We start from the raw sequence: 27,091 nt of genomic DNA, 5'->3' as shown, positions 1-27,091 counted from the left end.
CCAAACAATGATACATCAGCTGTGTTCTTTTTTTTTTTTTTTTTTTGCTAAATCATCAGCTGTGTTCTTCTTCAGGCCATATAGATATTTCATATTTGTAGTTCATTTTCAAAAAGAACACAAAGATTGGTTTTATCCTTGTAATCTCACAAAATTGGACAGAGTTTGGGTAATGTATAACTATATACAGCATAGCTTAAAAAAAAGGTTAAGCTGTGAGTATTAGCAATAATTCTCTCATGGAACCTCACTGTGAGTAATAGTAATAATCAGAACTTTGTGAAAAAAGGTTAAACAAAACTTATGGTTAGGTGATCAGTGGAACTTGAACTGTAATAGGCCTATTGACACTTCCATTAGTGACATATATAGCTGGTGGATGTAGTAAATTAATTGTCCTCGTTGTGGATAAGTAACTTCAGAGGCAAAAGGTGAGTGGCCACTAAGGCCTACACATCATCCAAAAAGTTGATAAAAGATTTGTCTCTTATCCAATATCCAAATGTCTATCTTCTTATACATCAACACCTTAAAGTTAAAGTATATCTATTGCCCATCCCTCTGACTAGGACCCCTAGAAGGCTAGAGCCAGACCCATATATGTAGATGTTACTTTTATGCTCTGTCTTCTCTTCAGAGGAACTAAACTGAACTGAGTCAGAGAAACAAAAGAAGGTACAACAAAGAGAGAGAGACATGGATGTTTCTTTTCTTACCTCAAGATCAATCTCTGGTGTCAAAGAGCTTGTCCCCCCATTCATCAAAACCAGAATCTTTTCTTGTTACCCAAGGAGAAACTCCTGCCAGTTTCTCACCAGGAAGGTTGCTTCTCCAATCTCTGTGAATTGTAAGTTTTATATTCTGAGTTTCAGATTCACCACATGTCTTTCGTTATGGGTAACTTGCCTGAATGAGAGTTTTTTTTTTGCTTGTGTTAGGTTCTCTTTCGGATTCATGGAAGCCACTGGAGGATGATGCTGATCTCTTCAAGGACAGTGTTAACAACAGTTCTACATCAGATGCTGCTGACTGGAGAGAGTTCAGGGCAAGGCTCGTAGCTGGTGAGCAAGCTGCAACCCCTGAGAAGGACTCGTCACTATCATCATCACTGATCACAACTGGGAATAAATGGGCACACAAGATACTAGAGCCAGAGACAGGATGTCTCCTAATAGCAACAGAGAAGCTAGACGGAGTCCACATCTTCGAAAAGACGGTGATCCTACTCCTCTCAGTTGGACCCTCAGGTCCTATAGGAGTCATCCTCAACCGTCCCTCGCTCATGTCAATCAAGGAGACCACAAAATCAACGGTCCTAGACATGGCGGGAACGTTTTCAGACAAGAGCCTCTTCTTCGGTGGACCTTTGGAAGAAGGGTTGTTCCTGGTGAGTCCAAGGAGCGGCGACGAGGTTGAGAAGAGCGGAGCAGCGTTCAAACAAGTAATGAAAGGATTGTACTACGGGACGAGAGAGAGTGTAGGGTTGGCTGCAGAGATGGTGAAGAGGAAGCTGGTGGGGAGAAGTGAGATGAGATTCTTTGATGGGTATTGTGGTTGGGAGAAAGAGCAGTTGAAAGCAGAGGTGTTGGGTGGGTACTGGACTGTAGCTGCTTGTAGCTTGAGTGTTGTTGAGCTTGGTTCGGTTGTACAAAGTCAAGGTCTTTGGGATGAGGTTGTTGGTCTTATTGGACCTCAAACTGGCTCTGTTATCTAAACTTATTAAAAGATCTTTTGACTGACAAAATGAAAAGTAGCTTTATCAACAAGAATCATCACTTCTCTCTTTTCCTCCCAAACATTCTTTTTGAGTTTCTTCTAAATAAACAAATTTAAAAAAAAAAAAACTGAAGAATGCAACCATCATCATCTTGTTCTTCTCTTCATCCACCAGAGCATTGCAAGCGAGGAACAAGTCTTTTATTTTATATCCACTTGAGGAACGATACCACCAGCTTGAACGATTTGTTTCTCAAGCTGCAACCAACACAATGGCCCATGAGAAAAGTTTATTCACTCTTCACCAAACAAAAACTGGATCAATGCACAATCACAACTTACATTGAACATATCTTGAAGCTTTGCCTTTAACGTCTTATACTCGATATCCACTTGCTGCAGACATCTCACACACCTGTAGGAAACATCAGATCAGAGATTAATCCACAGATCCTCAACCAATGAGTTTTCAAAAGAAAACTACTCAAGCCTCACCCTTCGTAGTTCTTAGCCTCACAAAGTTCCTTGAAGTTAATACACAAGCCTTTAACCCTCTTGGCACCAACACTACCATATCAGAAACAAGACAGAGCTTCATCAATCAACCACAACTCAAGAAGATAACTAAAGATTAGGACGCAAAAAACGAGAAACAAAAAAACATACCTTGAGCTACTACCCTTCAACTGATGCACACTAGCACCAACCTGACTAAAATCTACAGTTCCTGTCTGGTCCCTGAAATAAAAAAATAAAGGCAATAATGATGATGATGGTCTAGGAGATGTATGATGAAACATGTGAGAGGGAAAAAGGGTCAAAAGAAAAACTTACAAAGCTCTAGCCATGTTACCGACAAGCTTGACACAATCGTCAAAGAAGAGAGAGAGAACCTCAGACACAAAATCAGGACTTCCATCATCTTGTAGACTTTTTAACTCAGTAAACTGATCATCCAGAAAGCCCTTCACACAAACAAATAACAAAACCCTCGAATCTAAGTTCGAAACGAACAAAACCCATCACAATTTTCCGACGAAAGATTCGATCTTTATTTCACTTTAACCATTTGCTAGATTCATTTTTACTATCGATGATCTATGTATTATTTCTGTTCTTGAATGATGAATCAAACCTGTTGGTAGAGAGAAAGGACATAGTTACGGTATTGCATCTGTAGCTGAGCAACGAGAGAGTCCATTGTGTAGATCGAGAGAGAGAAGATAGGAGGAGGGTTCTGTCGTTTTGTTTTCTTTTGGACTTTGATTTTGACTTGAGTTTCTGTGCACAATGTAAAGCCAATCCCTAGAGACACTTTTGTCTTCTTACAAATTATAACGCTCTCTCAATCTTTAATGTCCAAATTTAATAACACACACCTATATTTGGACATTTATATATTATTACAACATAAAATATATACTATAAAAACTGTTTTGCGAAACTTTATTTCTTTATATTTGAACCAAAATTTGATTAACCGTTTTCATGAAAGTTTTTTGTATTAGTATTTTTATGTACAAGTGCTTGAATGGAATAATATACTAGCTAAAATGTTAAAAATAAATTAACAAAATTACCTCATTTTCCATTTGTAAATTTTTATTTACTTTGGTCGTTTTTATTATTTTAACTCTTTACAAATATGTTCAATAAGAAAACAATTAAAAGAAAAAGGGCAAATAAAAAAGACCATTTCCCCTCAAAAATGAAATAAGCAAGAATAAATAGTTTTGAGGATAAACCAGTCAAGATTCAAGACATTTTAGAGTATTTTAAGATCTTCATTTGTGTTCATATAATATTTACTAAATTGTTTTTAAAACATGTTAACAATAAAATAAAAAACATTGTGATATGTACATTAGTTTATTCAGAAAGAGAATAAGAATAGGCGAATCAATATTCTCTTGTTAGTTCTCTAAGAGCATCTCCAATATAATACTCCATTTTTTCCTCCAAAATGGAGTAAAGTTGAAAATGGAGTAAAAATACTCGAACCCTACTCCATATCTCACTTCATAATGGAGTGATGAACAAACAAAAATTAGATTACTCCATTTATGGAGTAAACACTATTATGAAGTAAGATATGGAGTTGGATTGGAGCAATTCTTACTCCATATTCACTTTTACTCCATTTTTGCAAAAATGGAGTGCGGTTGGAGATGCCCTAAACACTTCAACAGATAATATTTCTCAACAAGCTCAATATATTCATTCAGCCATGGCCTGGATTGCAGGTCAACAAAAGTTCTATATACAATTTGATATGCAATGTTTCAAAGAAAACAAAAATTGTTATGTAAAGCAGAAAATAGACCACATAGATCTTTAGTCAGAACATATCCCTCAACTATCTTCTTCTTCTAACACAAGTCTCAAAACTTCTTGCGGAATAAAGGCTTCCTTATACTATAAGTTTTGCACCATCCAAAGAACCTACGAGACCTCCTAACCTCTTGATAATGTCTTCTTCAGACGCATACCATTTCGGTATTATCTTCGAGGCGTAAGGGTACATGTCGTTAGCAGACCTCTTGATGGTATTCTCCACAACTTCTGAAGCCATCGCAATTTCTGCAAAACCCAACAATTATCAGCACAATGAGTTTTACCTTGCAAAGCAAGTCACCTAATCAAACCCTATAGTTGTTTCTTAGTAAATAAGAACTATTTTAAATGATCACCTCGAATAGGTCTCTGTTTATTCCGAGACAGCTGACAGATCATGAAGATGATAGCAGCAAGAACCGACTTAGGGTTTCTCCGGATATCGAAATTCTCAGCCATTTCAACAGCTTCTCTAATAGCCTTCCTCTCTCTTTCGCCTATGTCGAGTTTGGAACAGAACCGACGAACAAGCTCCCCCGTCTTGAGTATCACCTGAGGAGCAGCATCAGAAACAGCCTCGTCTTGACCTGACCTAATTAGAAGACGCTTTATCGCCATACTCGCCTTGTTTATATCCTTCAAACTCACACCGTTAGCCACCGTCGAGATCTCTTTCAACGTCCTCGAGAGCTTCAGCTCACGACAAGCCGTCGAAACAGAAGCAGCACAGAGAGCTGTCAACTGTTTCCCTCTACGTAGCTTCTTGCTACTGTCACCGTCGAACTTGGAGACGATCTCGCAAGCCCTAAACTCGACACCGGTTATTAGGTCAAGATCTCCAGTCATTCTCTTGATTTCGTCGCAAGCTTTCTTGAACAGGTCTTCCTCCTTGTCCCTGAGGAGACTCTGTGCCCGGGACAGACCGAACAAGTCGTTCTTGGAGACCGAGGAGGAGAAAGCGTTTTCTTCTTTGCGTGTTGAGATGATGGTGCCGATACCGCCGGATTTGAGGAGAGGGTTGGTCGGAGCGCCGACGCGGTTTGGGTCTCGGTCGCTGTTGTTGTCGTCGTTGGCGAATGTTCTCCATTCTTGGCAGTCGTCTATGTAGTGATCGGAGATGACGAGGCTGCACTCGGTGCAGATTGTGTCGCCGGTTCTTAGGTCAATCACTGTTTCAGTAGCTTTCTTGCAGTCCAAGCAAGTCTCCATTCTCAAGATTTGATTGGTTTCTTTTCTTCTTCTTGGTGGTGTCAAGTGTTTTGTTGTTGTTTTTGGATGGATTGAATCTTGAGGATTAATTTGTTATCCAAAAAATGTATTTATAGAGGATGGAGACAGACGAGAATAGAGTAAAGGAAAGTTTCCTTTTTCATTAGTAAAAGAAAATTTTCCTTTTTTTTCTTTTTCTCGATTTGTTTATAAATTCCATCAATTACTTACTTTAAGCTTAATTTAGGGGTTAAGATATAAAAAATAATAATTAGTTTCTTGTCTCATTTTTATTGTCATGGTTACAAACAATACATGAAAATGTTTATTGGTGATTTTATTTGTAAATGATCTTTTATTTATTATGCATATTTTTCTATAAAATTATATGGATTTGTATCTTAGATGTATCTTTTTTTTTTGTAACCACATGTATCTTGTTGTTCTATCCAATAACAAACTATTTTTACATATAAAACGCCACTTATTTAAGGTTTACCAGAGTTTTTTTGTGCATTTTACCTTCAATATAGTCATCTACCAAAGTCTCCCATTACATAAACATCAAGGTAATTTACAGAGATAATAGGGTACACGTTTTTTTTTTTTTTTTTTTTTGAACATTAAATAATAGGGTACACGTTTATACAATGAATTTAAAAACTACACAGAGTAAAGGTTATCTTCCAGATCATTCCCTTGAAAACCTACCTGATGATCACAGAGCAAGACATTGTAGTGGGCCTAGTGGCTCAGGTAGTTCCCCTGGCTTTTGTAATTCAACGTATCTCTGGGGAACTGATCTTGTAATGGTCTTTGCACGGCTATGAAACTTGGCGAGACGGTTAATCACAGATAATCTTTCAATATCTTGGATTTCTAAGATGATGTCTAGTATCGATGTGGTCCTCTCCAAGCTGGATAGACATTTTTAGAATAACAAAAAATGTTATACTTAAGGATACATTTATATCTTAAATGACAATTTAACACTCAGCCATTAGTAATTGTAGTGTCACATTACAGCTTGATGGTCCTTACCTTTGGAAGTCACTTTCAAGCTTTTGCACTTTCTCCACGAAAGATTTGGCTAGTGTAGAATATCCTTTTTCTTGATCACTAGACCTATTCGAAGTAAGGGAAGGGAGCAAAAACATAAGAAAATGTGATAAACTGAAGTCTAAAAACCATAACCAGAACTCACTTTGTGATATTATCAAAATCCAAGTGGCATGGGAGAGAACATGCATCAGCGAGGGTGATTCTAGACTCCAAGTAAAGAATGATCTCGTAGTTGAAAGATGCGTTGATGTCCGAGAAAACACACGTTGGTGCTGGTTTGAGAAGTTGTTGCATAAGAGTTGTGGATAAAACAAGCCTCTTCTTTGAAGGAGGTATAGCCTCATGTGGATTGATCTTATCATCAGATGGTACCCAAAAAAACCTCTTTATTTGAAGATGGAGATTGTTTGTTAAAAAAAAGAAGTGGTTAGTAAAAGATACCTTCTCACAGAGTGTATTTGTCGCAAGGGCCCACTCTTGTTCTGACACACTATATATATATACAGAGCCAATGTATTAAGCATCATATATGGTAAAAGAAAACGATAACTCCCCATCTAGTATGTGACATTCTAATTATATTATAAAAGACGTTAGGAGGCAATGACCTGATGCTATGACATAACTTTGAAGCTTGCAGATAGACTTTGTGCCATGGTGATTGTAAAAATGTTGAATCTTTGCGCTTCTTCGGTCTTGAAGCAACCATGTTTTGGTTCAGAGTATTTGATTTTCTCGTTCCAGAGTTTGAACTCATACCCTGCATTTCCGGATCCTTGGCAGCCTCCGAGTAACCTGCATTACACGGTGAATATATTAAACAATTAATTAGGTGGATATTGCTGAGAGATTTTAAAATGTAGTTGATGCTGCTGCATCTTTCACCTTCCTGTGATCCTCTCTATTACCAGATTCAAGAAGCCACATATATATATATATATATATATTTATTTATTGACAGATCAAAAAAATATTAAGCAAAAAAAACTAGAATACAGAAACAGTTAGCCAGTAGAAGGAGCATATGATAAGGATTCAACAGTTGAGAATGCATGCAAAACATTATCTTATATATGAAACATGCAAATGATTTTAATATCTGAAAACAGACAACAGAGTTCAGATAAAACCTTGGAACATAACTCATAAACAGACAAATTAAATTTGGAGTTTTTCTTCAAAAAAAAGAAAAAAATCAGTAGAGAAAGAACACTATAAACAAACAATAACAAGAAAAGAAAAAAAAGTGAATCAATATCTAGAAAGTAAGTGACATTTTTACCTATGAAGTGCATCAGCACTGAAACAGCAGTCTCTCTTGTTTTTTTTTTTTCTCTTTTCCGGGAAAAATGAAGCGGAGAAAATGAGTTAGTTGAGCACCCAAGTTTGTATTGGGCACAGTTTTTTTACCTTCCCGATAAAAACCCCTATACTTTCCTTTCCATCATAATTAACCCCTGAAGCCCAATTCCAAATTGGGCCAAAGTTATGGGCCGTCCGATTTTGATCGTAGAGTTTTACAGTTCTTCATCGTAAACCGTGGAATCGGAGAAGATCAGCAGAAAGAAAGATGACGGGAGAAGGCGATAAAGCTAGGGTTTCTCCTCACGAATCGGCTACAACGAACGAAGCTTCTGAATCGAGGCAACGTTACCGATTCTCCTCTCCTATTGAGCCAATTCGTATCGTAAATTTGTTGAAACTTATGCATTTTGTGTGTGTGTGTGTGTGTGTGTGGGGCAGGAAGAAGATAAGGTGGGATCCTATGGCTTGTTTAAACAACACAGTAGCTCCAAAATTGAATCAAGTATATACATACTACTCTTCACCATGACTTACAAGTTTTTTTTTTTTTGAACTATTGTGTTATGCTCCAGTTTTTTTAATGTGTTTGTTTATGTATATCCATGTAGCCTAGGGCTCATGATGAGTTGATCATAGCGAGAGAAATCGTTATTAACGATGCTGAGGCTTCGCTTAGGCACAAGCTTACTAACCGCTCTACTCAAGATGAAGTATGTGTGTGTGGTCTGCTGTTGGATATTGGCAATCACAATTTTTGATTTCTCTAGTTTTTAAGCGTTTATTCTTGTTGCAGATTCAGAGGTCTACTGGTGCTATGGTGATTACTAGGTTTGTAAATGAAAGTTTCTTCTTTTTAGCAATACTATTTTGTAAATTGGACTCATGTATTGTTTTTTAATTGTCATAGGGGCAAGTATCGTCTTCCAAATGCACCTCCTGATGGTGAAAAGCCATTGTATCTTCACATATCTGCTGCTTCACATGTATGTTATATCCTTCCTTTTCTTAGCTTTGGTACAACACTGGTTAAGCAGCAGATGATTTGAGTGCTTTACTGCGTGACTAAAGTTGCTTCTTTTTACTGTCGGGATGTGTATTACCCAAATATGAGAAGCTTTGAGAATGTGGCCTGGTTTTTATTGTTTTGTTATCACAAAATGCAGTTGAAGGAGACTACAGAACGTATTTTAGCCGTTGATCGTGCAGCAGCTTTGATTGAGGAGATGATGAGACAGAAAACAAGTTCACAGGTCGGGGTTGTTGGTTTTCACACGGTCAAGGTAAATACATGTAACACTTTAATACTCATGAAATCGGGGCTGCAATAAAGTGAACATTGTTTCCAGTTGCTGAGCACGAGACATGTTCTCATATTCTACATTGGTTTCTTGGTAGTTAGGACACAGAATAGGCATAACCATGGACAACTAGTATCACTGAGTGAGTTTTTGAATTGTTTTGGCAGGATTCAGTGAGCAACAATGTGAATGTATATTTTAAATGCCAAGGTCGCATGTATAGCGTAGTGATGAAGGCAGCAACGGAAGAGATAACTATGTCAATGCTAGAAGCAAGGATATGCAAAAAGGTTGGGTTAGATGAAAGTAGGGTGAAACTGAGACTGAGTTACATTCCATTGCTGGTGGGTTTTGATGAGCAGTTTACTATTTCTGATGACGAGGATCTTTGTGTTTATCTAACATCTACTGATAAAGAGAATCGTAGATGTATGTTGTACGTGGAGGTCACCAGTATCTCGGAACTCCCCGAGCAACTTTCGAGAGCGGGGGAAGGGAGTTCTTTAGGTCTGAATTACGAGGAGTTGAATTCGAAGGATGATGAGATTGGAGCTAAAGCTTTCTACGTAGGCAACGGTCAAGTAGAAGAACAAATTGAGGCGATGAAGGCAGATGAAGCTGAATATGTGGATAACGGTATGGAAATGTCGGATATGCATGACAAATATGTAGAGAGTCAGTTTATGGAGGCATGGGAAGACGGTTTGGATTTCACAATACAACAGGAGTTTCCTAATAAGAGGGCAGTGCAAGAATTAGTGAGTATAGCTGCAGGTTCGAATGGTTTTGGGTTTGATGTGAAAAAGTCGGATAAGTTGCGGTTAGTGCTGAAATGTCACAAAGAAGGATGTAAATGGGGTTTGCGAGCTGCAAGGATTGCAAAGACAGAACTGTTCTCGATTAGAAGCTACACCAAGATGCATACATGTTCTCGTGATGGTGAGAGTAAAAACAACTTGAAGGGGAAAATCACACCACAGATAGTTGCTTCTCTATTGCATGACGATTATCCAGGACAGACTCTAACTCCTAAGAGTATTATTGATTTTGTTTCGACAAAATTGGGTGCGAAGATATCATACTCCACTGCGCTGAGAGGTAAAAATTTGTATTCAAGCTTTTGAAGATGAGGCGACTGTTATAAAACGACCTTGTGAAGAGTGGAACTGCAGTTTTAGAAGGAGAAAATGTGCGAAGAGATTGCAAAACTGAAAGAATTAGTGTAGGGTTCTCTTCAAAACATATGTGTTTTTTTTTTGTTTTGAAATCTTATCTTCTTTTGTGTTAGTTTGAAATCTTCTCTTCTCTTGTATGTGTTTAACTTTGTGTTAAAAACTCATCTATGTTATGTTTGTTATCTTTGTTGTTAACTCTTATGATGAGATCTATGTTAAGGTTTACCGAGTTTCAATACCAGTATGGTGAAGGTAATATTTGGTTGAGAACCGTCGTACTAAGAGAACCGCATCGGTTCAGGACTTCAGGGGACCTTGAGAACCAACACGGTGAAGGTAACATTTGCCCATTTCTGTGCTGGTGTCTGTATTTGTCTTGTCTCTACTTAAAAGGTGTTATATGGCGTTATTGCAGATGCACAGCAGCCATTGCATCTATTTTTGTCAAATTTGACTTATATCTTTAGGCCGTCGTTGGAACCAAAGAGCTAATATATCATCTTATGATCTTCAACATGTGTCTTTTAAGGTGTTAATGATCTTGCGACTGTTGGAATGAAAGTGATGTTTTAGCTCGCGTGGGTACGTTTTTGTTCTGGAGCTAAAACGTTCACTTCCACACACTAATGCTTCTAAGGAATACTTTTGCATGATCAATTTACTATCTGCCAGGCAATTTACACAACTGTTGTAGTGTAAATGACGATGAATGTTGTATCCCTATCGTTTATTGCAGCAGTTGGACTTTTGAAATGGCAGGTGAAGGTTATTCCTTCAACACGATCTCTGATGCATCCCCCTCCACCAAAGACCATCCCACCACCACCACCACCACCTTCTGGGGCTGCTGTGTCTCCTCCATCATCGAGAAGCATGCTTTCTCCACCACCGCGATTTACACCATCAAAAACAACCTCAGCTCCAAGATTACATGATGACTATATAACTATTAAAGAAACCAAATCCTCCAGTTCCAGGTATTAGAGATTAGAATCAAACCCACTCGGTCCCACTGATTTTATTGTGTTTACGGTAACTTAAGCATCAGTTTTATGATCAGTCACGCTCTGAAGTTGCAGATACATTAATAAAGCTGACGACCGTGATGAGACATTGATAGTCAGATCGTGACAGTGAAGTAGTAGATGATGGATCTATCTCTGATCTGGTAACAAAATGCCAGACTATGTAACAATATAGTGTTTTCGGTCATGTTCATTAGGCCTCATATACCCATTTTCTATTATGTTACTAGATTTTCAACTCGAGCTACGCGCGAGTTTATTTTAATAAAAATATTTTAGTTTCATAATGATATCAAAATAATATGTATATGGTTTATTTACATTTTCTGTGAAATCATATATAAAATTATACATTTTAAATAATTAATATGTAAGTATATTTTGTCTTGTATATGTAAATGTATATGTGTGTTTGAAAAGTATTTATCTTAATCATAGTTAGAAGAAAAATTGTTTAATGCATATTAACTAATACTATACCAGTATAAATAATTTATCATAAGTTTGTATCTATCATTTTTTGAATAACATAAATAATTAATCCATATGCAAAATGTCGAATTTTTTTTTGTATACTTATTGTGTGCATATATATTTGAAATAATCTTATTTAATTATTTGAAATGCATATCTAATATTATAATATTTAGATTTATGTTTTGATCGTAATATTGTTTTTGAAGAGATTTAAATAATATTAAATATCTTGTTAAATATAAAAAGAGGAAATAAATATATAAATTTTAACTAATGTTAAGTAATGTTTTATTTATTAAAATATATAAATATTAGATATATTTTCTACTTAATCTAGTTAGGGTATTATTAATCTCGGGATTATGATGTTTTATTAGCTCAGATGTATTTTTATTGTTTAGAATTTTTTCACAATTTAATTGTTTCTATTTTATTGATTAATATTTCTTAAGTAATATAATTTTCACTGACGAATGTGAAATGAATATACTTTATATTTATTCTTTTCTTGTCACTGTGACTATACTCTAATGTCAATATTATTTGAAAATAATAATATTAATTTCAACTAATTTATTCGGTGAACCTCTTTAGAGTTTTATGTTTTCATATATTTTATTAATTCTTCAAATTATTTTCTTTAATAAACTCGAGTTAAATTATTTTTATTGTAAATGTTTTGTTGATTACTTTAATAAAGTTTCATACGTATGGATCCTATAACTTTTACCGATGAATTACATTAAATACTTATGAAAAAATCACTATGCCCCTTATTCTAAAAAATCTTGTAGATTATACATATCATTAGGTTTATTTCAAAAAAAAATTATTTTATTAGATTAAATGAAATTTTTATTATAATTTTCTAAAAAAAAATTTGTCCAAGAAAATAATATAGGAGTGTTATCAAAGTTTTAAAGTAAATAACTATATTGATTCATTTCACTGATAAAGGCAATTTGAGAATATATATAGATAAATGGGCTAGTTAAATATATGTTTCTTACATAAATAAAATACTTTTATCAACATTTATCTATAATAAAAATTTGTACACTTATTATAAATCAAATAATGATTTGGTTCAGACAAAAATGACCAAAATGAACCATTATTTTAAAAAAGATCTGGAGCAAGTGAGTATAAACTTAGACTGTTTTTTTAAGTTGAAACCTATATAACTAAGAAATTTTAAATACAAAATTTCAGTTTACATATTTATTTATTTGATTATATTAACTATTTTGATTTTAATTATCTATTTTATTTTGATGTATATACTATTTTTATTTAATGACATAATTTATGACAAATTTTATCAATAGATATCTAGTCAATTTTTGTAGTTTCTTTTTGTTACTTTATCTTAATTGATATTTAAGTTTATTTTAATAGATTTTCTCCAGATATTTCAGATTACAAAACTTTGGAATATTGACATTTTTGAAAATATTAAACTAAAATAATGATTTGTTATAGGGAAATTATCTAAAATACCATTTTCATAATACCACTTTTCATGTTTACACTAACCACTTTTACCACCACTTTTAATGAAGAGTTTAGATTTGAAGGTTCAAGGTTTAGGGTTTAGATTTGATGATTTAGAGTTTAGGATATATAGTTTAGAGTTTAGAGTTTAGAGTTGAGGATTTAGGGTTTATAGTTGTTTGAATATTCCCCTATATTATGATTAGTTGTTTTAAATCCTATGTGTTTTAAATCATATTATTGAATATTTTCAATAGCATTTAACCTAAACTTTAGATATCTTGCATTCTTAAATTAATTATTTTTTTTGTAAGATATTTTATGTTAATTTCAAAAATATATTATATATTCAGTTAACTTATATATTATTAATTTATTTTTGTAAGTTTACCATATTTAAATTGATTTACATTTTATTTTGAAATAAACTATTTCTGGTAATATTGATAATTTTAGAAATAATAAACTAAAATGCTGATTTCTCATAATATAATTGGTGATTTTAAATCCTATGATTTGTCATATAATTTTCACTTCCTCTAGATTCGATTAAAAAGTTTTGTATTTTATTATTAAAAGGTTAATTTCCCAAAACAAAAATTGTATATATATATATATATATTATTATTAGAAAATTGTTATTTATATGTAAATCAGAATTCTATGTGATTTAAATTATTATATGTTTAATTTTTATTTTAAAATATATATTTTCATTTTTGAAAATAATTATGTTAAATTGATTTTTGTTGAATTTCTTTTTATTGGTAACGTATTTCTATAGATCTCTACTTTATTATATTAAGTTCGTTTTATTTTATTTTTTAGGAGATATTAACATTTTAAAATAATAAAATAATCTGTTTTTCTACTTTGAATATTTTAGCACTAATTTTCTATTTTATTTTGGTATAAAATTCATTTTAGATTTATTATATCTAAAAAGAAGTAATTTTTTTGTTACTATTACTTTTTTTCTTTGATTTCCCATTTTTCTATAAAAATTAACGTTTATTTAAGTAAGTTTTTAAATGTTAATATGTATTTGGTTAGTTTATGTTATATATATATAATATTAATTGCATTTTAAATAAATTAAATTTTGTAAATATTAACTTTTTAAGAAAATAATAAATTTAGTTGATGATTTGTCATATTTTGATTGGTTGTTTAAAATCCTATGTGGACGCTCTCAATTGCTTATAGCCTCAACTTTTATATAGTATATAGATTTGAATAGTATGAAATTCAATTTTTTTATCCTTATAGTTAAACCAATATCATATAAATTCCAATAATGTTTAGTAATAATTTTGGAAAAATAAAGCTGCTTTGATATGCAGAAAATCGTTTTTCTCAGATACCAACTAAACAAGAACGACTTTAGATTATTTCTTTTACGTATAAAATTTTAAATCGAAGTTGGAAACTCTCTGTTATATACCTCGTGATATTTTATAACAGCTGTTCCGAATCGATACAACATTATATGGTAATAAGACCACATAATGGGTCACAAGAAGGTAGATGGATTTACAACAATGTGCTTTAAAGGATGCGCCACGTCACGGCCACCTGCATGCTTAACGAACTCAGCAGGCGTTAGGAAGCTTCCATGGCACACACACACAATCCTCACCTCATCGCTTTTCCTGTACCTATACAGAAACCCATCTATCTTTCTCCCGTTGGGTCCATCTCCTGTTGTTGACACGCATGGCATGTCTTCTATCATGTTACGGGCTGCCTGATTCTCGGGCAGAGGTTGTTGAGTGTTTGATGGGCTTTTTTCTATGGACGCTTCTTTTGTTGTTGCTTCAAACGCAAGCAATTATCTCAATAATACAATCCATATCAAAGACAAGACAAATATAACCAAGAGAAGGACCCAAAGCCTAGAAGATATACTAGTATGAGTTTGATCTTATGCTAACACTCTAAATACATTTTTTAAAAATAACCGGAGAATCATAGACCCAAGCCAAGACTAGTTTTATGAGTTTGACCTACAGATAATACCTAACATTTTATGCATTTTGATGAAAACACAAACAAATGTAGTAATAATGTCTACGTTGCATTTTGGTGTTAGACAATTGATTCACCCTATATAAAATAAGAATCTAATCATCATAAAAGAATGATATCACTAATTCAAGATTTTGTTACGCTATTGATCAAGAATCAAAGAAACATGACAATTGATTCACCAAGAGCATAGAGAAAGCATTAGTTATTGAAGATGATGAAACTATTTTGGTACCTTGAACAGGAGGAGAAGGGGAGGTGTCGAGTTCGGACAAACCAGAGGAACCACTTCCAGAAGATCCAATAGATCCTTCTTCTCCTCCTCCTCCACCAGCTTTGTGTTTCTCCCTGAGCACTCTCACGTTTCTCTGCTTCTCTAACCTCTTTCTCTTCGCCTGGAGCCGCCTCAAGCTCTGCAACTCCTTCCTCTTCCTCCACTCCTCCGTCTCCACAGGCAACGAGCAAGTCCTACTCAGCTCCGATCTACCACCGTTGACCACAAGATCAGGTATAGAAGATGACCGCGTGAGCAGCTTGGTCTTTGCAAGTGGGTCTACACCGAACCTACCGTTGAGAGAAAGCCCTAAGTCCAGCTCAATCTCTACCTCTCCTTCTTCAACCGACGACTTCTGTTTCTTGGACATGAACCTCTGTAGCAGATCTCTAGGGATCTCTTCTCCGTTGTCCCCTTTCACAGCTCCGGACATATTACAGAGAGATGAGAACTTCAACAGAATCTTGATAAAAGGCAATTCAAATCCCACGAACTGAGCAAATCTCTATTTTGGAAGATTCCATTTCTTCAAATTGTGACCTTTCCTTTATTTAAATAATTCCCACAAATTCAAACATTTTTGCCGAAATTTTCTCCGACAAATCTCAAACGAACACTGAATATTAAGGAAAATAATAATTCAAAATAAAATATAAATATCGAAAGTACACTTTGTTTGGTGTAATAACGACACGTCGAACCATGCCAAGGACTTTTAGAGCAGCAACGTGGTGTTCCGGAATTCAGACATCGAGAAACAAAAACAAGACTCGTAGCCGAAAGCGTAGACGTGTCTTATGTTGAATGGCAGTCACGATGCAAGATGTGGATTTTGTAGCGATAGGTCGTCACGTGTTTGTTTCTGTTACCAATCAATCACATTATCTTCTCCAACGTCACGTGTCCCACTACTTGTAGTCGACACGTGGAATTTGTTTTTGGTTCCTGTCTGTCGGTTTTGCTTCAATAGAAACTTTTTGTTCGTAGTAAAAAATATTTTTTTTTGTTTAAATAAACGCAACATGACAAGTCTTAACGACTGTGTATTTTTTTTCCAAACGAATTAACAGTCAAGAATTATGTTTATTTTGGATTGTTTTCTTCTACGGATTGCGCTAACCGAAGTATCTCTAGCTTAGATTACGCTGAACACATGGACCAATCCACTGTTCAAGCTCATATATTGTAAATTTGTAATATTGTGAAATGTATATTTAGTTTGTATATTTAGTTACCAGTCAAACCAATTAGAAAACAAATTTCAACAAAAGAAGAAGACAAAGCATGTGAAAGATACGTATTAAATTTGACAACAACAAAAGTAAGGATACTTTGTGAATTTTATGGAGTTGAAGAATCTCTAGACAACACGCAAGAGATCAGATGGTAGGCCTCACAAAGATTTTACCCTTTTAACTAAACTTGCAAAATCTATCGACGCCATTCCTATGGGTGTTTGACACATGTGCACACTCGACATTCAGACACATGTCTCCCTCCGATAGCATCACAGCAACTAAGCAAAGCAATCAAACCAAATTATATAAAGTGCCGACAAACAAAACAAAAACTGGACAACTATTTATCGAGACAAAGAAACTGTACTCAACTAATCATTTATAATGGGGGTGATTGGTTGCTCTAGAATGCTAAAATTTAGTTTAGAACCATGTATGTCATCTAATCAAGTTTTATTTTCTTTAAAAAGATTATATAAAAAATCTAAAAAATTAAAAAATGACTCTAGAAAGTTTTTAGAACAAAAATTTAGTGTTTTACAAAGTTATAGCAAAATAAACTACATAAGATAAATTTACAAATTAAATTCTACAGTTAAAAACGTAAAGTTACGACATGTTCCGATTACCATCAATATGATTTGAATACTAATATTTTGTTAAGAGTATTTTATAATACTACATCATTGGGTTTATACAAGTTACACATGATTTATTTAACTAGTGATTTGTTAATTAAACAAGTAATGGAGAAAGGATCTCACAGTTCGTTGTATTACATCATGAAGAATAGTAGAACACTTACTTAGTAATCTAAGAAGCATATAAGAGATCGTTGAAGAGGTCATGGTTTATTATTCTCATAGTAAGATAATGTTTTAGTTTCTGTTTCTGATTGGAACTTTGAACAAATTACAAATAAAACCCGGTTGGAAAAATGAATATGCAACAGATTCGTGGCTAATTAATTTTGTAGATTCAAACGAAATAATACCAGCAAAAGAGCAACACTAGCCTAATAGCAACTAGTCAAAGGGAGAAGAGATTTCACTTGCTTCCGGTCCACCGGACTCGAGTATTTTCACAATGGGCTTCATTTTTTACAACTAAAATAAATCGAGGTTAGCCCATTTTGTTTCGGGAAAACTGCCATTTAGATAATCTAAATTTCAAATTCAGTTGAAATTAGACATCAAATTTTCGGTAAACAAAAAAAATACTGAATTTTATTAACAAATCATTTATAAAATTTTGACCATGTCATTTTAGTTATATCATTAGTTAATAATTATAATTGGCTAACAGTAATTGCCTCCATACCATGATTCGTAAAGAAAAACATCAGATTCACAAATATCAAACATTAGACCCTTGATTAATGAGTTTTGAAATCGTCATCGCCATGGGAGAACACCGAAAGTCGAGATATTTTTTTTCATTCTTCACAATTTTTTTCTAAACACCGAAAGGTTACAAAACAAAATTGTCGGTTAGAATAAGAGAGGGGAGTCATGGGCCACTAGACCAACTTAATTTGATCTAAAACACTATATGGCCCTAACAAAAATGTAATAACAATGAGCCGATTAAATTGATTTATATATGACTCAAAGTCAACTATTTCAATGTATTTTAAATTAACTAAATTGATTTATATATTTCATATATAATCTATCATTGTTCACTTTAAGCTTTCTTTATAATAAAAAAAAAAATTCACAGATTTGATTGTTTTTTTTTAAATTTAAAAAGAACTCAATGTATCCAATGGCGGACCCATCAATTTTTTTTACATGTGTCATGATATATAAAATTTTAAAAATATGATAACAAAAGTATAATTTAAAGATGTGAACCCAGATTTAGGTGTGTCAATATATACACTAATACCATTTTAGCTGCTGATTCTTTTTGGCTTCCTAACAAAACCAATTATTCATAATTAAACATGTGTCAACTGAACCCCCTAATCCTATAGTAGGTACACCTCTGAATGTATCACAAGTAACTATTAACAAATACATCATTTAGTGTAAATCAAAAATTAAAAAATTAAACAAACACCCGCCCGGTCGGACGGGTCATGGTCTAGTATACTATTAAAGCAGAATCCCTAGAATCCATCTTAGGATTCTGCCCCTGACTTTTCAAAATAATTACAACCCTCTGCCACTGTTTATTTTTTTTTTTTTTAAATCAAATAAATCTCATAACTGCCAGTTTCAATCCGTAAACATAAAAGGCCCATTCCGACTTAACCCATAAACATTAATGTCTATCCAATATTGATCTATAACCTGTCAAGTTTAAATCCGAACACAAAAAGGCCTATTCTGAATCAGTCCATCAAAATCATCTTTGACCATCAAACGATATACCCTGAAATAACAAAAATTCAAGGGTTAGCAATTAAACTAACCATATTCCATATCAATGTTAAAGTTTAAAAACACTATGCACAAAATATAACATATAGTTGACAAGAATATAAATAGATTTATCAATTATTGTAATTATAAATATAAATATTTTTCGTTTTAATATATTAAAAATATCGCTTGGATACCAAATCTATTCCAAGTATATTCTAAAAAAAAATTGATTTCTTTTTCTACTAGAAACCATGGAATTATATTATGGCAATGGTTCATTAATTGACACCTACAATAAAATAAATTACGAATTCCTAAAATCATGTTTTCAAGAATTCTATCTAATTATTTTCCTTGTGCAATATCCACATAATGCAATAGATTTTCCGATTTTAAAGATGGAAGATACGTTTTAGCTCCAAGTAAATGTATAACTGAATATAAAAATGAATATACTCTTTAAGCACATTCACGGTTCAAAAACAAGTCAATCATTTATGTAGATGCATCACAAAATATCTTAGGTTTCAAATTGGCAACTGAATTTCTCCTATTAACTAGAAAATCTCACCAATATTTTGAATATTCTAGAAGTATTCACAAAATCTAAACAACTCTCCCTATCGCTTCTTCCTATTATAAATAACGACACCAACTCCTCTTCTTAAGCAAACTCATACCGTTTAAAAAACAAATGGCCTCTAAAATGCAAGACACAACCTTGACTACTAATGAAAAAGTCATCGCAATCAACAACTAGAGTTCACCCTAAGAGACATAAAGTAAGTTTTCTCTCATTTAAAAATAATCCAAGGCATTATTTCGGTTGAATGCAATTTTAACTAACCTCGCTTTTTCACTTGTGCCATAGTGATTCAAGAATACCATGCTGCATTTGGGGAAACCTAACCAATATTGTCCATTCTGCCTGCAACACTTTGCTTTTGAGGTTAAGAAACTTGGTTCATTTAGAGGTACATATTTCAACTTCTATAAACTAAGCTGTCAAATGTAAAATTCCAACACATTAATAAACTAAGCATGCTATATTCACATTGAAATAACGATTTATATTAATGTAAAAGAAGTTAAAGTATCTTGAAATAACTTATCTTTTATTTTTAAATGATGTTGGTCTTCATAGAAGAATGAAATCTATAGTCTTCATATATTGGAATATGAATATTTTCTTCGAAACTATATTATTCCTGTAAGCAAAAAAAAAACATTTACCCCTTATTAACAAAGCAGACACGTAAACACAGAGTCTTACACTTTCTTGCCACTGTTATTTGCCTTTTCTTTTCCAATTTTTTTTGAATCAATTTAAGACGATAAGATTTTTATTAACTATTAACTATGGATCAAAAAAGAAAGATGTGAAATCAGATTTACCTTTTTCTGGTCTTTCAGATCTTCTTACGCCTTTGTCAAAGAGATCAAAGGAAGACTTCGTCCACCATCTCAGGATGCCTTCAGATCCAACATGCAAAACAAGGAAGAATGTTTTGTGATATCTTTATCTCTGCTAAATGAAAAAGTGAGAGAAAATCACCTAAATAGATCGGAAAAGGTGAAGTCCTCTGTGGATCTACCGAGTTTGGATCGGAAAAGGATCTTAAAAAAATCAGTTGTTCTTTGATTTGCTGCCATGGATTTTCACTTCTTCAAACTGCTGTTTCCATTTTTACAACCAGAAGCGAGACACACCGCTTAGAACATGACTTCTCTAGCTTTGATTAAACGTTTCGCCATGGAAATCGAGACATAATTTTTTTGTTCTTTCCTTTTTTGGTTTTTTTTTGCAACTGAATACACGATTTTGTCGATTCAGATATTTTCTCTTTGGGCCATTCGGGCCGTAATTTGTTTATGTTGTATATCCATTTTTTTATTTCTTAGTACAATTCCAGCCCATTTGAAATATTTTTTTCCTTCTTAATATTGTTTGTATTTACAAACAAGATTAAACTTATGATTATTAGTTTTAATTTTTTCTTTATCTATCTTAAAACATTCATTAAGTGTCTTAATAGTGTAGATGAAATATCTTAATAGTAAATATTTATTTAAAGCTTAGTATAATAGTATAGATACTAATTAAAATTGAATATAAAATATTTACGTAAAAAACAATTCTCATTATAATAAAATGTATTGAATAGAAAATACCATTTTAAATCATTTCCCAACATCAATCCAAATTTTGTAAACATCATACTTTACTGATAAAAAAATAAAAGAAAGATTATAACTTTTAGATTCACAAAAATCATAAAGATGCTAATTTTATGTTTGCTAAAAACAAATATCAACATATTACATTTTCCAATTATTTTCCAACTTTCAATTTAATTACAAATGGATTTCATTCCCTTATTTAGAACTTTTAATTAATTTTCCAATTATTAATCCAACCAATCAGAAACTCTAATGTTAAATCTTTTAAAACAACCAACAAAACTCAAAACCCACTAAATCTATTTATCTCCATAAAACGAAGGCCCATAGAAGATATTTATATAGTTATACAGATTTGGACCATATGGTATCACCAATAATATGTGATTTTCCTAAACTAATAGATTATATTCTGAATATTTTTTTTTTACAATTTTAAAGAAAAAATGATAGCTAATATATTCCTATAAATACAAACCATACATATTCCTATTCATACATTGAAATCTATTGAAATACAACTCTTCTGAATTATTTTGTATGACATCTATAAAAATTCGTCCAATTTAAAAAAACAAATAGTTACAAAAAATTATTTTATAACTTTTAAAAATAATATAAATCCCGCGCTTTTAAAGCGCGGGTCAAAATCTAGTTGACTTTTAAAGTTGATGATTTTTTTGTCATATTGTTACTTAACAATTGAAGATATTTATCATAAAAGTAAATAATCATGAAGAATCCATCAATCAATAACTCTTTTGTTTGAAGATAAAAATTTGAATTAATATTTCACTAAAAAACTTTTTGAAAGTAAATTTATAAAACATAATGCAAATAAGATTGTATAAATAGTGATGAAATTGATCATAAATAATTATAAAAATTCTTCATGATCATTTTATTACTAAGTACTCAAATAATGCTATGTTAACTAATTATTTTAGAATATTAATAAAAATGAGAGAAATTTTTAGTTTGAGAAAATGAAAAACTTATATATTTTGGTTTGAGTTATATATTATCTAAAATTTTATTATTAGTGCTATATTTATTAAAATATATTTTCAATATTTAAATTTCAATATTTTGGAAAGATGTTGATTTATATTTATGCCAAAAAACATCAATTTAAAAAGCCATTTTAGACCTATTGTTTATTTCAGTTTGAAAATAGTTTTAACACAAACATGTCCAACCAACATAACTACCATGTAAATGAACAACAATAGAGATTCATGCATGCAACTCAAAGTAATCATGGTCCATGTCCAAATAGATTGGAAAACTTTTTGAGCAACATAGATTGGAAAACTGAAACCTATTTTTAAAAGAAAACATTCATATAAAATGAAAAGAGAAAAACAGCCAAAATAATCTCAAATTTTCAAAAAAAAGCAAAAAAAAAAAACTTCAACTCAATTTTGAGCAATTTAAATCATCAACCTTTTTACATTGGCCAATTTAATCTCATATTTATGTTGACTAAACCATTTAAATTACTTAAAAGTCAACAGTTAATTACAATTAAACTCCACTAAATATAATATGAGAAAATAACGAGAATCATTATTCTTCTCTTCAATTCCAACATCTTCTCTACTATTTTGTCTTACACCTTCAGAAACACCTTCTTCCCCATCTCCCGGTTGAAAATCACCTGATTGAGCAGTGTGATAAACACGACCAAACGCTTGGTTTTAGCCATCCTTGTTGTTCAAGGTTCGTAGTCACCAAAAAAAAGAACGATGATTGGGGTCTCAGTAATTACGGTTTGGTATTTATAAGTTTAGCAGAAAGGTAAATAGGGCTCGGGCTCGTGAAGTTTTTTTGTCTTGTATTAAGTTAAATGTCGTAGTTTAAGTTAACAGAGATTAATGATAATTAACTGTTGACTTCGGAGTAGTTTAAAACGACCTAATCAACATAAATGTGAGATTAAATTGCCAGAAGTTGATGATTTAAATTGCTCAAATTCAAGTTTAAGTTTTTTTTTGCTTTTTTTTTTGAAGTTGGAGGTTATTTTGGTGGTTTTCTCAAAATGAAAATCATATTTTCTCATTTAAGTTTCAACCCGAGGGAAAACAACGAACCAAACCGTTCCACGTCATCCTTCGTCAAGCAAAGCCCAATCTCAACACCCCCGGTTCCGTCTCCACTCTCCGACAACGAAACCGACATGTCCTTGTCGATCGTCACTATCTCCACCTTCACCGGTTTTCCCCACCCGAAATCCGACCCGTAAATCCCCAACCGGGTCGACCCAGCAACTGATATCATCTGTCTCCCCGGTTCCATCCTCTTAAACGCCTCGAACGGCGAAAGCATATTCTTCTCTATATTCTCCGGGCACAACCCGTTGACCCATCCACTCAAACTCTCCACCGCCGAGATAAACCCCTTACCTTCTTCTTCTTCTTCTTCCAGTATTGGTTCTGCCTTCGCGTCGAAATCTCCTGCTCCCACAATGCAGTTCCCAAAATACGTCGACGGCAACGGAGGGTTCAGCCGTGACCGGAAGTCAGAAGCGAAACCTATACACACGCGCCGGGTCGGGTCACCTCCACGCGCCTTCACCAAACATGTGATGACGTAAGCGTAAGTGATGACGAAAGTAGACAGACGCAGCTCGGCTCCGGTTCTTGACTCGGCCTCGACTCGTTCGCGGAGCTTCTGGATGTTTTCCCGAGTCAAACGGTACGTGACTCGGACGATGTCGGCTCCGATTTCCTTGGAAGGAAACAGCTTCAAGCTTGGTTTGTTGTCGGAAGCGGACATCCACCGGTTCAAGAGTTTTGTCTCGAGTCCGGTCGGGTCTCTGACAACCGTACGATCCATAGAAGGGGTTAGATCGTGCGGTAGAGGATGATCTTGTTCTTGTTTGCAGTTGTGGGCCCATGCTTTGAGAAACATGGCTGTTGTTTTCCCGTCTAAAACGGCGTGATGTGCGGTCACGCCGAGAGAAAACCCTTGGTTTGGGAAGAAAGTTATCTGAACGGCGAGAACAGGAGCTGACTCGTTGGAGACAGGTAACTCGGGGACTAAAGGATGAAACTCGGTGGCGGTGCGAGGTACGTCTCCGGTGAGACTGGAGAGATCACCGTTGGACTCAGCTACCATGACGTAGACGGCATCTTTTTCGTCAGGAGAATAGACTATGGATGGTTTTGTGTCTGTTGGGTTCCACACAAGGCGGCCGGCAAGCGGGAGATAGTGACGGAGCGTGGCCGAGAGAGAGGATTTGAGTTTAGATACGAGGACGGAGCGAGTTAACTCGGGGACTCGGTAAAAAAGAAGGCGGTCAACGGGATGGAGTTTGAGCCAACCCAAGTCAAAGAAAGTGAGTGGAAGTGTGACTGAGTCAGAAGGCGGTGGGCTAACTCGGAGCACCTCGAGTATGTTAACGGTTGGGCTGGAATGCACCATGACTCGGTATCAGTGTAACAAACTTTATTTGTTTGACTTTTGCTTTGTGAGTGTTGGACTATATGTAAAGCACTTGGAGGTTGTGGTCTCTGTTACTTACTTATCTCCCAAGAAAATCAACTACCAGCTAGGTTTGCTGATATGCTTTACCCAACCGGTGGGTGCATATCTGACTATATATCTTTCAAATATCTTTTTTATCAATATCTTTCTCAAATATCTTAGTAAATAAAATGAGTCTATTTTGCTTTCTTGTTCTTTTCCAATTTGTATCACGAGACTACCAAAAGGTTTGTTAATAGAAAAATATGCATTTTTATAAAACTGAACATTTCATAATCTGTTGTAAATTTTATATCGCCCACAAAACCCTATTACTTTTTTTTGGAGGTTGTGGTCTTTGTTACTTACTTCTCTTCCGAGAAAATCAACCACCGGCTAGGTTTGCTGATAAATTGCACACTATACCCAACCGGTGGGTGCGTCATGACTCATGAAACGAGTCTGTTGCTGGGTTGACTCGAGTGATCTTCCTTATATCTAGCGCCATTGATGAAAAAAACAAAGACTCTCTCTAGATAGTAAAGAAAAGATTTACAATTCTTGGATAAACCTTAAGAATTCATAAGCTCCATTTTGATATAACGCTAGATTCATGTTTCCGGCAAAAAAGAATTCTAGTAGTTTATGTACCAATAACTACTATAACAAATGGAGTACTAGAATATGAATTTGACGTAAGATTCAAACCAGCTTTCTTATCAGCATGTGGATGTATGCTTGGAAAGAGTTTTTTTTTTTGCCAAATGCTTGGAAAGACTTTTTTCTAAGTTATGTAGTTCATTCAGAAATTTAGATGGTTTAGTATCAATCTAGATTCAAACTTAACTTTACACAATTTGCAGTTTAAGACCACTAATCCTCCAAAATTTAGCAAAAAAAACGGGAAATCGGCCAGAAAAATCACGAACTTTGTATGAATTGCCAAAATAAACCTGTAGTCGAGCCTCGCCAATAAATCACTGAACTTTCATTGACTTTTTCAGTTTATTAAGAAAATTACGATTGACTGACCAAATTAGCACACCGTTAACAGAGAGTTATGATAGTGTTAACTCACCGTTAATTATTGTCGTTTAACGAAATGACGTCGTTTCATGTAGATCTTTGTTAAGACAAAACCTCAAAACGACGTCGTTTAGTATAATTAAAATTGTTTTTGGTTAGGCTCGAACCCATGCCCTCGGGGTTATAGGTAGAGGTTTTTGTCATTGGGCTGGTGAACTTTTTGGAATACTACTCTACTTATTTCTCTTTATTGATTAAACGATCTGGATGTTTTGTTTAAGACAAAATCTCAAGACGACATCGTTTTATTTAATTAAAAGGATTTCGATTTTAAAAAATTTCTATTTAAATCTTCCAAAATCTTTATTTTTTCTTTAAATTTCGATTTTTTTTTAAAAAAAAATGTTTTTTAAGCTAGATTTTGAAAAAAACAATTAAAAAAAATTGAAAACTTTGGAAGATTTTTATTTTTTTAAAGAAAAAAGAATTATTTTTTTCTTCAAAATAAAAATCTTCCACAATTTTCATTTTAAAAAAAAAAATCGATTTAAATCTTCCCAAATTTTCATTTTTTAAAAAAAAAAAATTGATTTCCTAAAAAAAAATAAAAGTCTTCCAAAGTTTTCAATGTTTTTTAAAAAAAATTCGATTTAAATCTTCCCAAATTTTCATTTAAAAAAAAATCTATTTTTTTAAAAATATATCTATTTTTAAAGCTAGATTTTGAATTTTTTTTTAAAAAAATTGAAAACTTTTTAAGATTTTTATTTTCTTAAATAAAAAATAAAATTTTATTTTTCGAAGCCAATATAAAGAACTTTGTTCGTCAATCTATTGTAAAGTCCACTAGCTCAGTGGCAAAAACATGTTCCATTAAACACCAGTTCATGGGTTTGATCCTCAATGGAAGCACATTTTTTTAATAACATTTCTAATTGAAACTAAGTCGTTTCATTTCTTTGTCTAACGACGTTTTAACGTCATCTAAATTATCTGTGTTATCTCTATTAACGGTATGCTAATCTGGTAAGTCAATCGTAACGTTCTTAATAAACTGAAAAAGTCAATGAAAGTTCAGGATTTTATTGGCCAGCCAATATGTCCAGATTTGTTTTGGCAATTCCTGCAAAGTTCGTGTTTTTTTTGGCCGATTTCCCCAAAAAAAACCCACTATATCTTTTTTTTTTAATTAAAATCACTATATTATTTTTTGGTTAAAACATCAGAGCTTGTCAAGATATTTAGACAACTCAACCTTTTCAAATCAGCATTTAAGTTACATGTTTTTTTTAAAAGTCGTGAAGAAGCCTTATATTTATCGCAATAAGGTTTCTTTTTTTTTTTGGTCAAACAACAATTCCATTAACTTAAAGTCTCAGTCTCCATTAGAGGAGGAAATACAAAGTAGA

The 27,091-nt window shown here is 33.4% G+C and overlaps 7 protein-coding genes and 2 long non-coding RNA genes across 10 annotated transcripts; 3 read left to right on the top strand and 6 right to left on the bottom strand.

Annotated features, from left to right (window-relative positions):
- Window positions 1–556: 556 nt before the first annotated feature.
- LOC108823645 (uncharacterized) lies at window positions 557–1,844 on the top strand. The gene is made up of 2 exons (XM_018596898.2): window positions 557–847; window positions 939–1,844. The coding sequence occupies exons 1-2, from the start codon at window positions 697–699 to the stop codon at window positions 1,712–1,714; spliced, it is 927 nt and encodes a 308-aa protein (XP_018452400.1). The 5' UTR covers window positions 557–696; the 3' UTR covers window positions 1,715–1,844.
- Window positions 1,707–3,021, bottom strand: LOC108823646 (histidine-containing phosphotransfer protein 2). Its single transcript, XM_018596900.2, has 6 exons — window positions 2,852–3,021; window positions 2,551–2,681; window positions 2,383–2,454; window positions 2,212–2,283; window positions 2,059–2,131; window positions 1,707–1,974 (listed from the first exon to the last, which is right to left on the bottom strand). The coding sequence occupies exons 1-6, from the start codon at window positions 2,915–2,917 to the stop codon at window positions 1,918–1,920; spliced, it is 471 nt and encodes a 156-aa protein (XP_018452402.1). The 5' UTR covers window positions 2,918–3,021; the 3' UTR covers window positions 1,707–1,917.
- Window positions 3,022–4,030: 1,009 nt separating this feature from the next.
- On the bottom strand, window positions 4,031–5,318 carry LOC108826813 (plant-specific TFIIB-related protein 2). The gene is made up of 2 exons (XM_018600163.2): window positions 4,407–5,318; window positions 4,031–4,296 (listed from the first exon to the last, which is right to left on the bottom strand). The coding sequence occupies exons 1-2, from the start codon at window positions 5,257–5,259 to the stop codon at window positions 4,127–4,129; spliced, it is 1,023 nt and encodes a 340-aa protein (XP_018455665.1). The 5' UTR covers window positions 5,260–5,318; the 3' UTR covers window positions 4,031–4,126.
- A 641-nt stretch (window positions 5,319–5,959) lies between these two features.
- Window positions 5,960–7,819, bottom strand: LOC108825280 (uncharacterized). The gene is made up of 6 exons (XM_056994798.1): window positions 7,604–7,819; window positions 6,930–7,116; window positions 6,763–6,811; window positions 6,464–6,675; window positions 6,301–6,432; window positions 5,960–6,176 (listed from the first exon to the last, which is right to left on the bottom strand). Exons 1-6 carry the CDS (start codon window positions 7,614–7,616, stop codon window positions 5,978–5,980), a joined length of 792 nt encoding a protein of 263 aa, XP_056850778.1. The 5' UTR covers window positions 7,617–7,819; the 3' UTR covers window positions 5,960–5,977.
- LOC108828686 (uncharacterized) lies at window positions 7,817–10,286 on the top strand. 2 transcript variants are annotated; one of them, XM_018602444.2, is made up of 7 exons: window positions 7,817–7,965; window positions 8,065–8,128; window positions 8,235–8,336; window positions 8,420–8,454; window positions 8,534–8,609; window positions 8,790–8,906; window positions 9,092–10,286. In XM_018602444.2, exons 1-7 carry the CDS (start codon window positions 7,892–7,894, stop codon window positions 10,046–10,048), a joined length of 1,425 nt encoding a protein of 474 aa, XP_018457946.2. In that variant the 5' UTR covers window positions 7,817–7,891; the 3' UTR covers window positions 10,049–10,286. The 2 variants fall into 2 exon arrangements, with proteins under 2 accessions (XP_018457946.2, XP_018457945.2); XM_018602443.2 differs by having other exon boundaries at window positions 7,856–8,128.
- Window positions 10,287–14,406: 4,120 nt separating this feature from the next.
- Window positions 14,407–16,175, bottom strand: LOC108825916 (ninja-family protein AFP3). The gene is made up of 2 exons (XM_018599275.2): window positions 15,359–16,175; window positions 14,407–14,910 (listed from the first exon to the last, which is right to left on the bottom strand). Exons 1-2 carry the CDS (start codon window positions 15,828–15,830, stop codon window positions 14,609–14,611), a joined length of 774 nt encoding a protein of 257 aa, XP_018454777.1. The 5' UTR covers window positions 15,831–16,175; the 3' UTR covers window positions 14,407–14,608.
- A 2,613-nt stretch (window positions 16,176–18,788) lies between these two features.
- Window positions 18,789–20,703, bottom strand: LOC108824272 (uncharacterized). The gene is made up of 4 exons (XR_001945191.2): window positions 20,563–20,703; window positions 20,403–20,480; window positions 19,855–20,215; window positions 18,789–19,014 (listed from the first exon to the last, which is right to left on the bottom strand). It is a non-coding gene; the product is annotated as an uncharacterized LOC108824272 (long non-coding RNA).
- Window positions 19,686–20,931, top strand: LOC130500306 (uncharacterized). The gene is made up of 3 exons (XR_008938910.1): window positions 19,686–19,789; window positions 19,879–19,981; window positions 20,421–20,931. It is a non-coding gene; the product is annotated as an uncharacterized LOC130500306 (long non-coding RNA).
- A 2,232-nt stretch (window positions 20,932–23,163) lies between these two features.
- LOC108827343 (malonyl-CoA:anthocyanidin 5-O-glucoside-6''-O-malonyltransferase) lies at window positions 23,164–24,685 on the bottom strand. The gene has a single exon (XM_056993503.1). It carries the CDS (start codon window positions 24,612–24,614, stop codon window positions 23,247–23,249), a length of 1,368 nt encoding a protein of 455 aa, XP_056849483.1. The 5' UTR covers window positions 24,615–24,685; the 3' UTR covers window positions 23,164–23,246.
- Window positions 24,686–27,091: the final 2,406 nt, after the last annotated feature.

The sequence above is a fragment of the Raphanus sativus genome, chromosome 9 (assembly GCF_000801105.2).
Source record: "Raphanus sativus cultivar WK10039 chromosome 9, ASM80110v3, whole genome shotgun sequence".
Taxonomy (NCBI): Eukaryota; Viridiplantae; Streptophyta; class Magnoliopsida; order Brassicales; family Brassicaceae; genus Raphanus; species Raphanus sativus.
Note: the sequence above shows the minus strand (reverse complement) of the source record. Positions and strands in the feature narration are given on the sequence as shown.

Excerpts from the sequence above, each read along its gene's own strand:
- LOC108823645 (XM_018596898.2), top strand. The coding sequence starts at position 697 with ATGGATGTTTCTTTTCTTACCTCAAGATCAATCTCTGGTGTCAAAGAG. Across the intron at positions 848-938 it reads TTCTCCAATCTCTGTGAATT|GTTCTCTTTCGGATTCATGG; the intron begins GTAAGTTTTATA and ends TGCTTGTGTTAG.
- LOC108823646 (XM_018596900.2), bottom strand. The coding sequence starts at position 2,917 with ATGGACTCTCTCGTTGCTCAGCTACAGATGCAATACCGTAACTATGTC. Across the intron at positions 2,682-2,851 it reads TCCTTTCTCTCTACCAACAG|GGCTTTCTGGATGATCAGTT; the intron begins GTTTGATTCATC and ends GTTTGTGTGAAG. Across the intron at positions 1,975-2,058 it reads AGCTTCAAGATATGTTCAAT|CTTGAGAAACAAATCGTTCA; the intron begins GTAAGTTGTGAT and ends TGTTGGTTGCAG.
- LOC108826813 (XM_018600163.2), bottom strand. The coding sequence starts at position 5,259 with ATGGAGACTTGCTTGGACTGCAAGAAAGCTACTGAAACAGTGATTGAC. Across the intron at positions 4,297-4,406 it reads TAAACAGAGACCTATTCGAG|AAATTGCGATGGCTTCAGAA; the intron begins GTGATCATTTAA and ends TGGGTTTTGCAG.
- LOC108825280 (XM_056994798.1), bottom strand. Across the intron at positions 6,676-6,762 it reads CAAATACACTCTGTGAGAAG|ATCAATCCACATGAGGCTAT; the intron begins GTATCTTTTACT and ends TCTGATGATAAG. Across the intron at positions 6,433-6,463 it reads GATTTTGATAATATCACAAA|TTTATCACATTTTCTTATGT; the intron begins GTGAGTTCTGGT and ends TTTAGACTTCAG.
- LOC108828686 (XM_018602443.2), top strand. The coding sequence starts at position 7,892 with ATGACGGGAGAAGGCGATAAAGCTAGGGTTTCTCCTCACGAATCGGCT. Across the intron at positions 8,129-8,234 it reads TAGCTCCAAAATTGAATCAA|CCTAGGGCTCATGATGAGTT; the intron begins GTATATACATAC and ends ATATCCATGTAG. Across the intron at positions 8,455-8,533 it reads GGTGCTATGGTGATTACTAG|GGGCAAGTATCGTCTTCCAA; the intron begins GTTTGTAAATGA and ends TAATTGTCATAG.
- LOC108825916 (XM_018599275.2), bottom strand. The coding sequence starts at position 15,830 with ATGTCCGGAGCTGTGAAAGGGGACAACGGAGAAGAGATCCCTAGAGAT. Across the intron at positions 14,911-15,358 it reads CCCTTCTCCTCCTGTTCAAG|CAACAACAAAAGAAGCGTCC; the intron begins GTACCAAAATAG and ends TTGCGTTTGAAG.
- LOC108827343 (XM_056993503.1), bottom strand. The coding sequence starts at position 24,614 with ATGGTGCATTCCAGCCCAACCGTTAACATACTCGAGGTGCTCCGAGTT.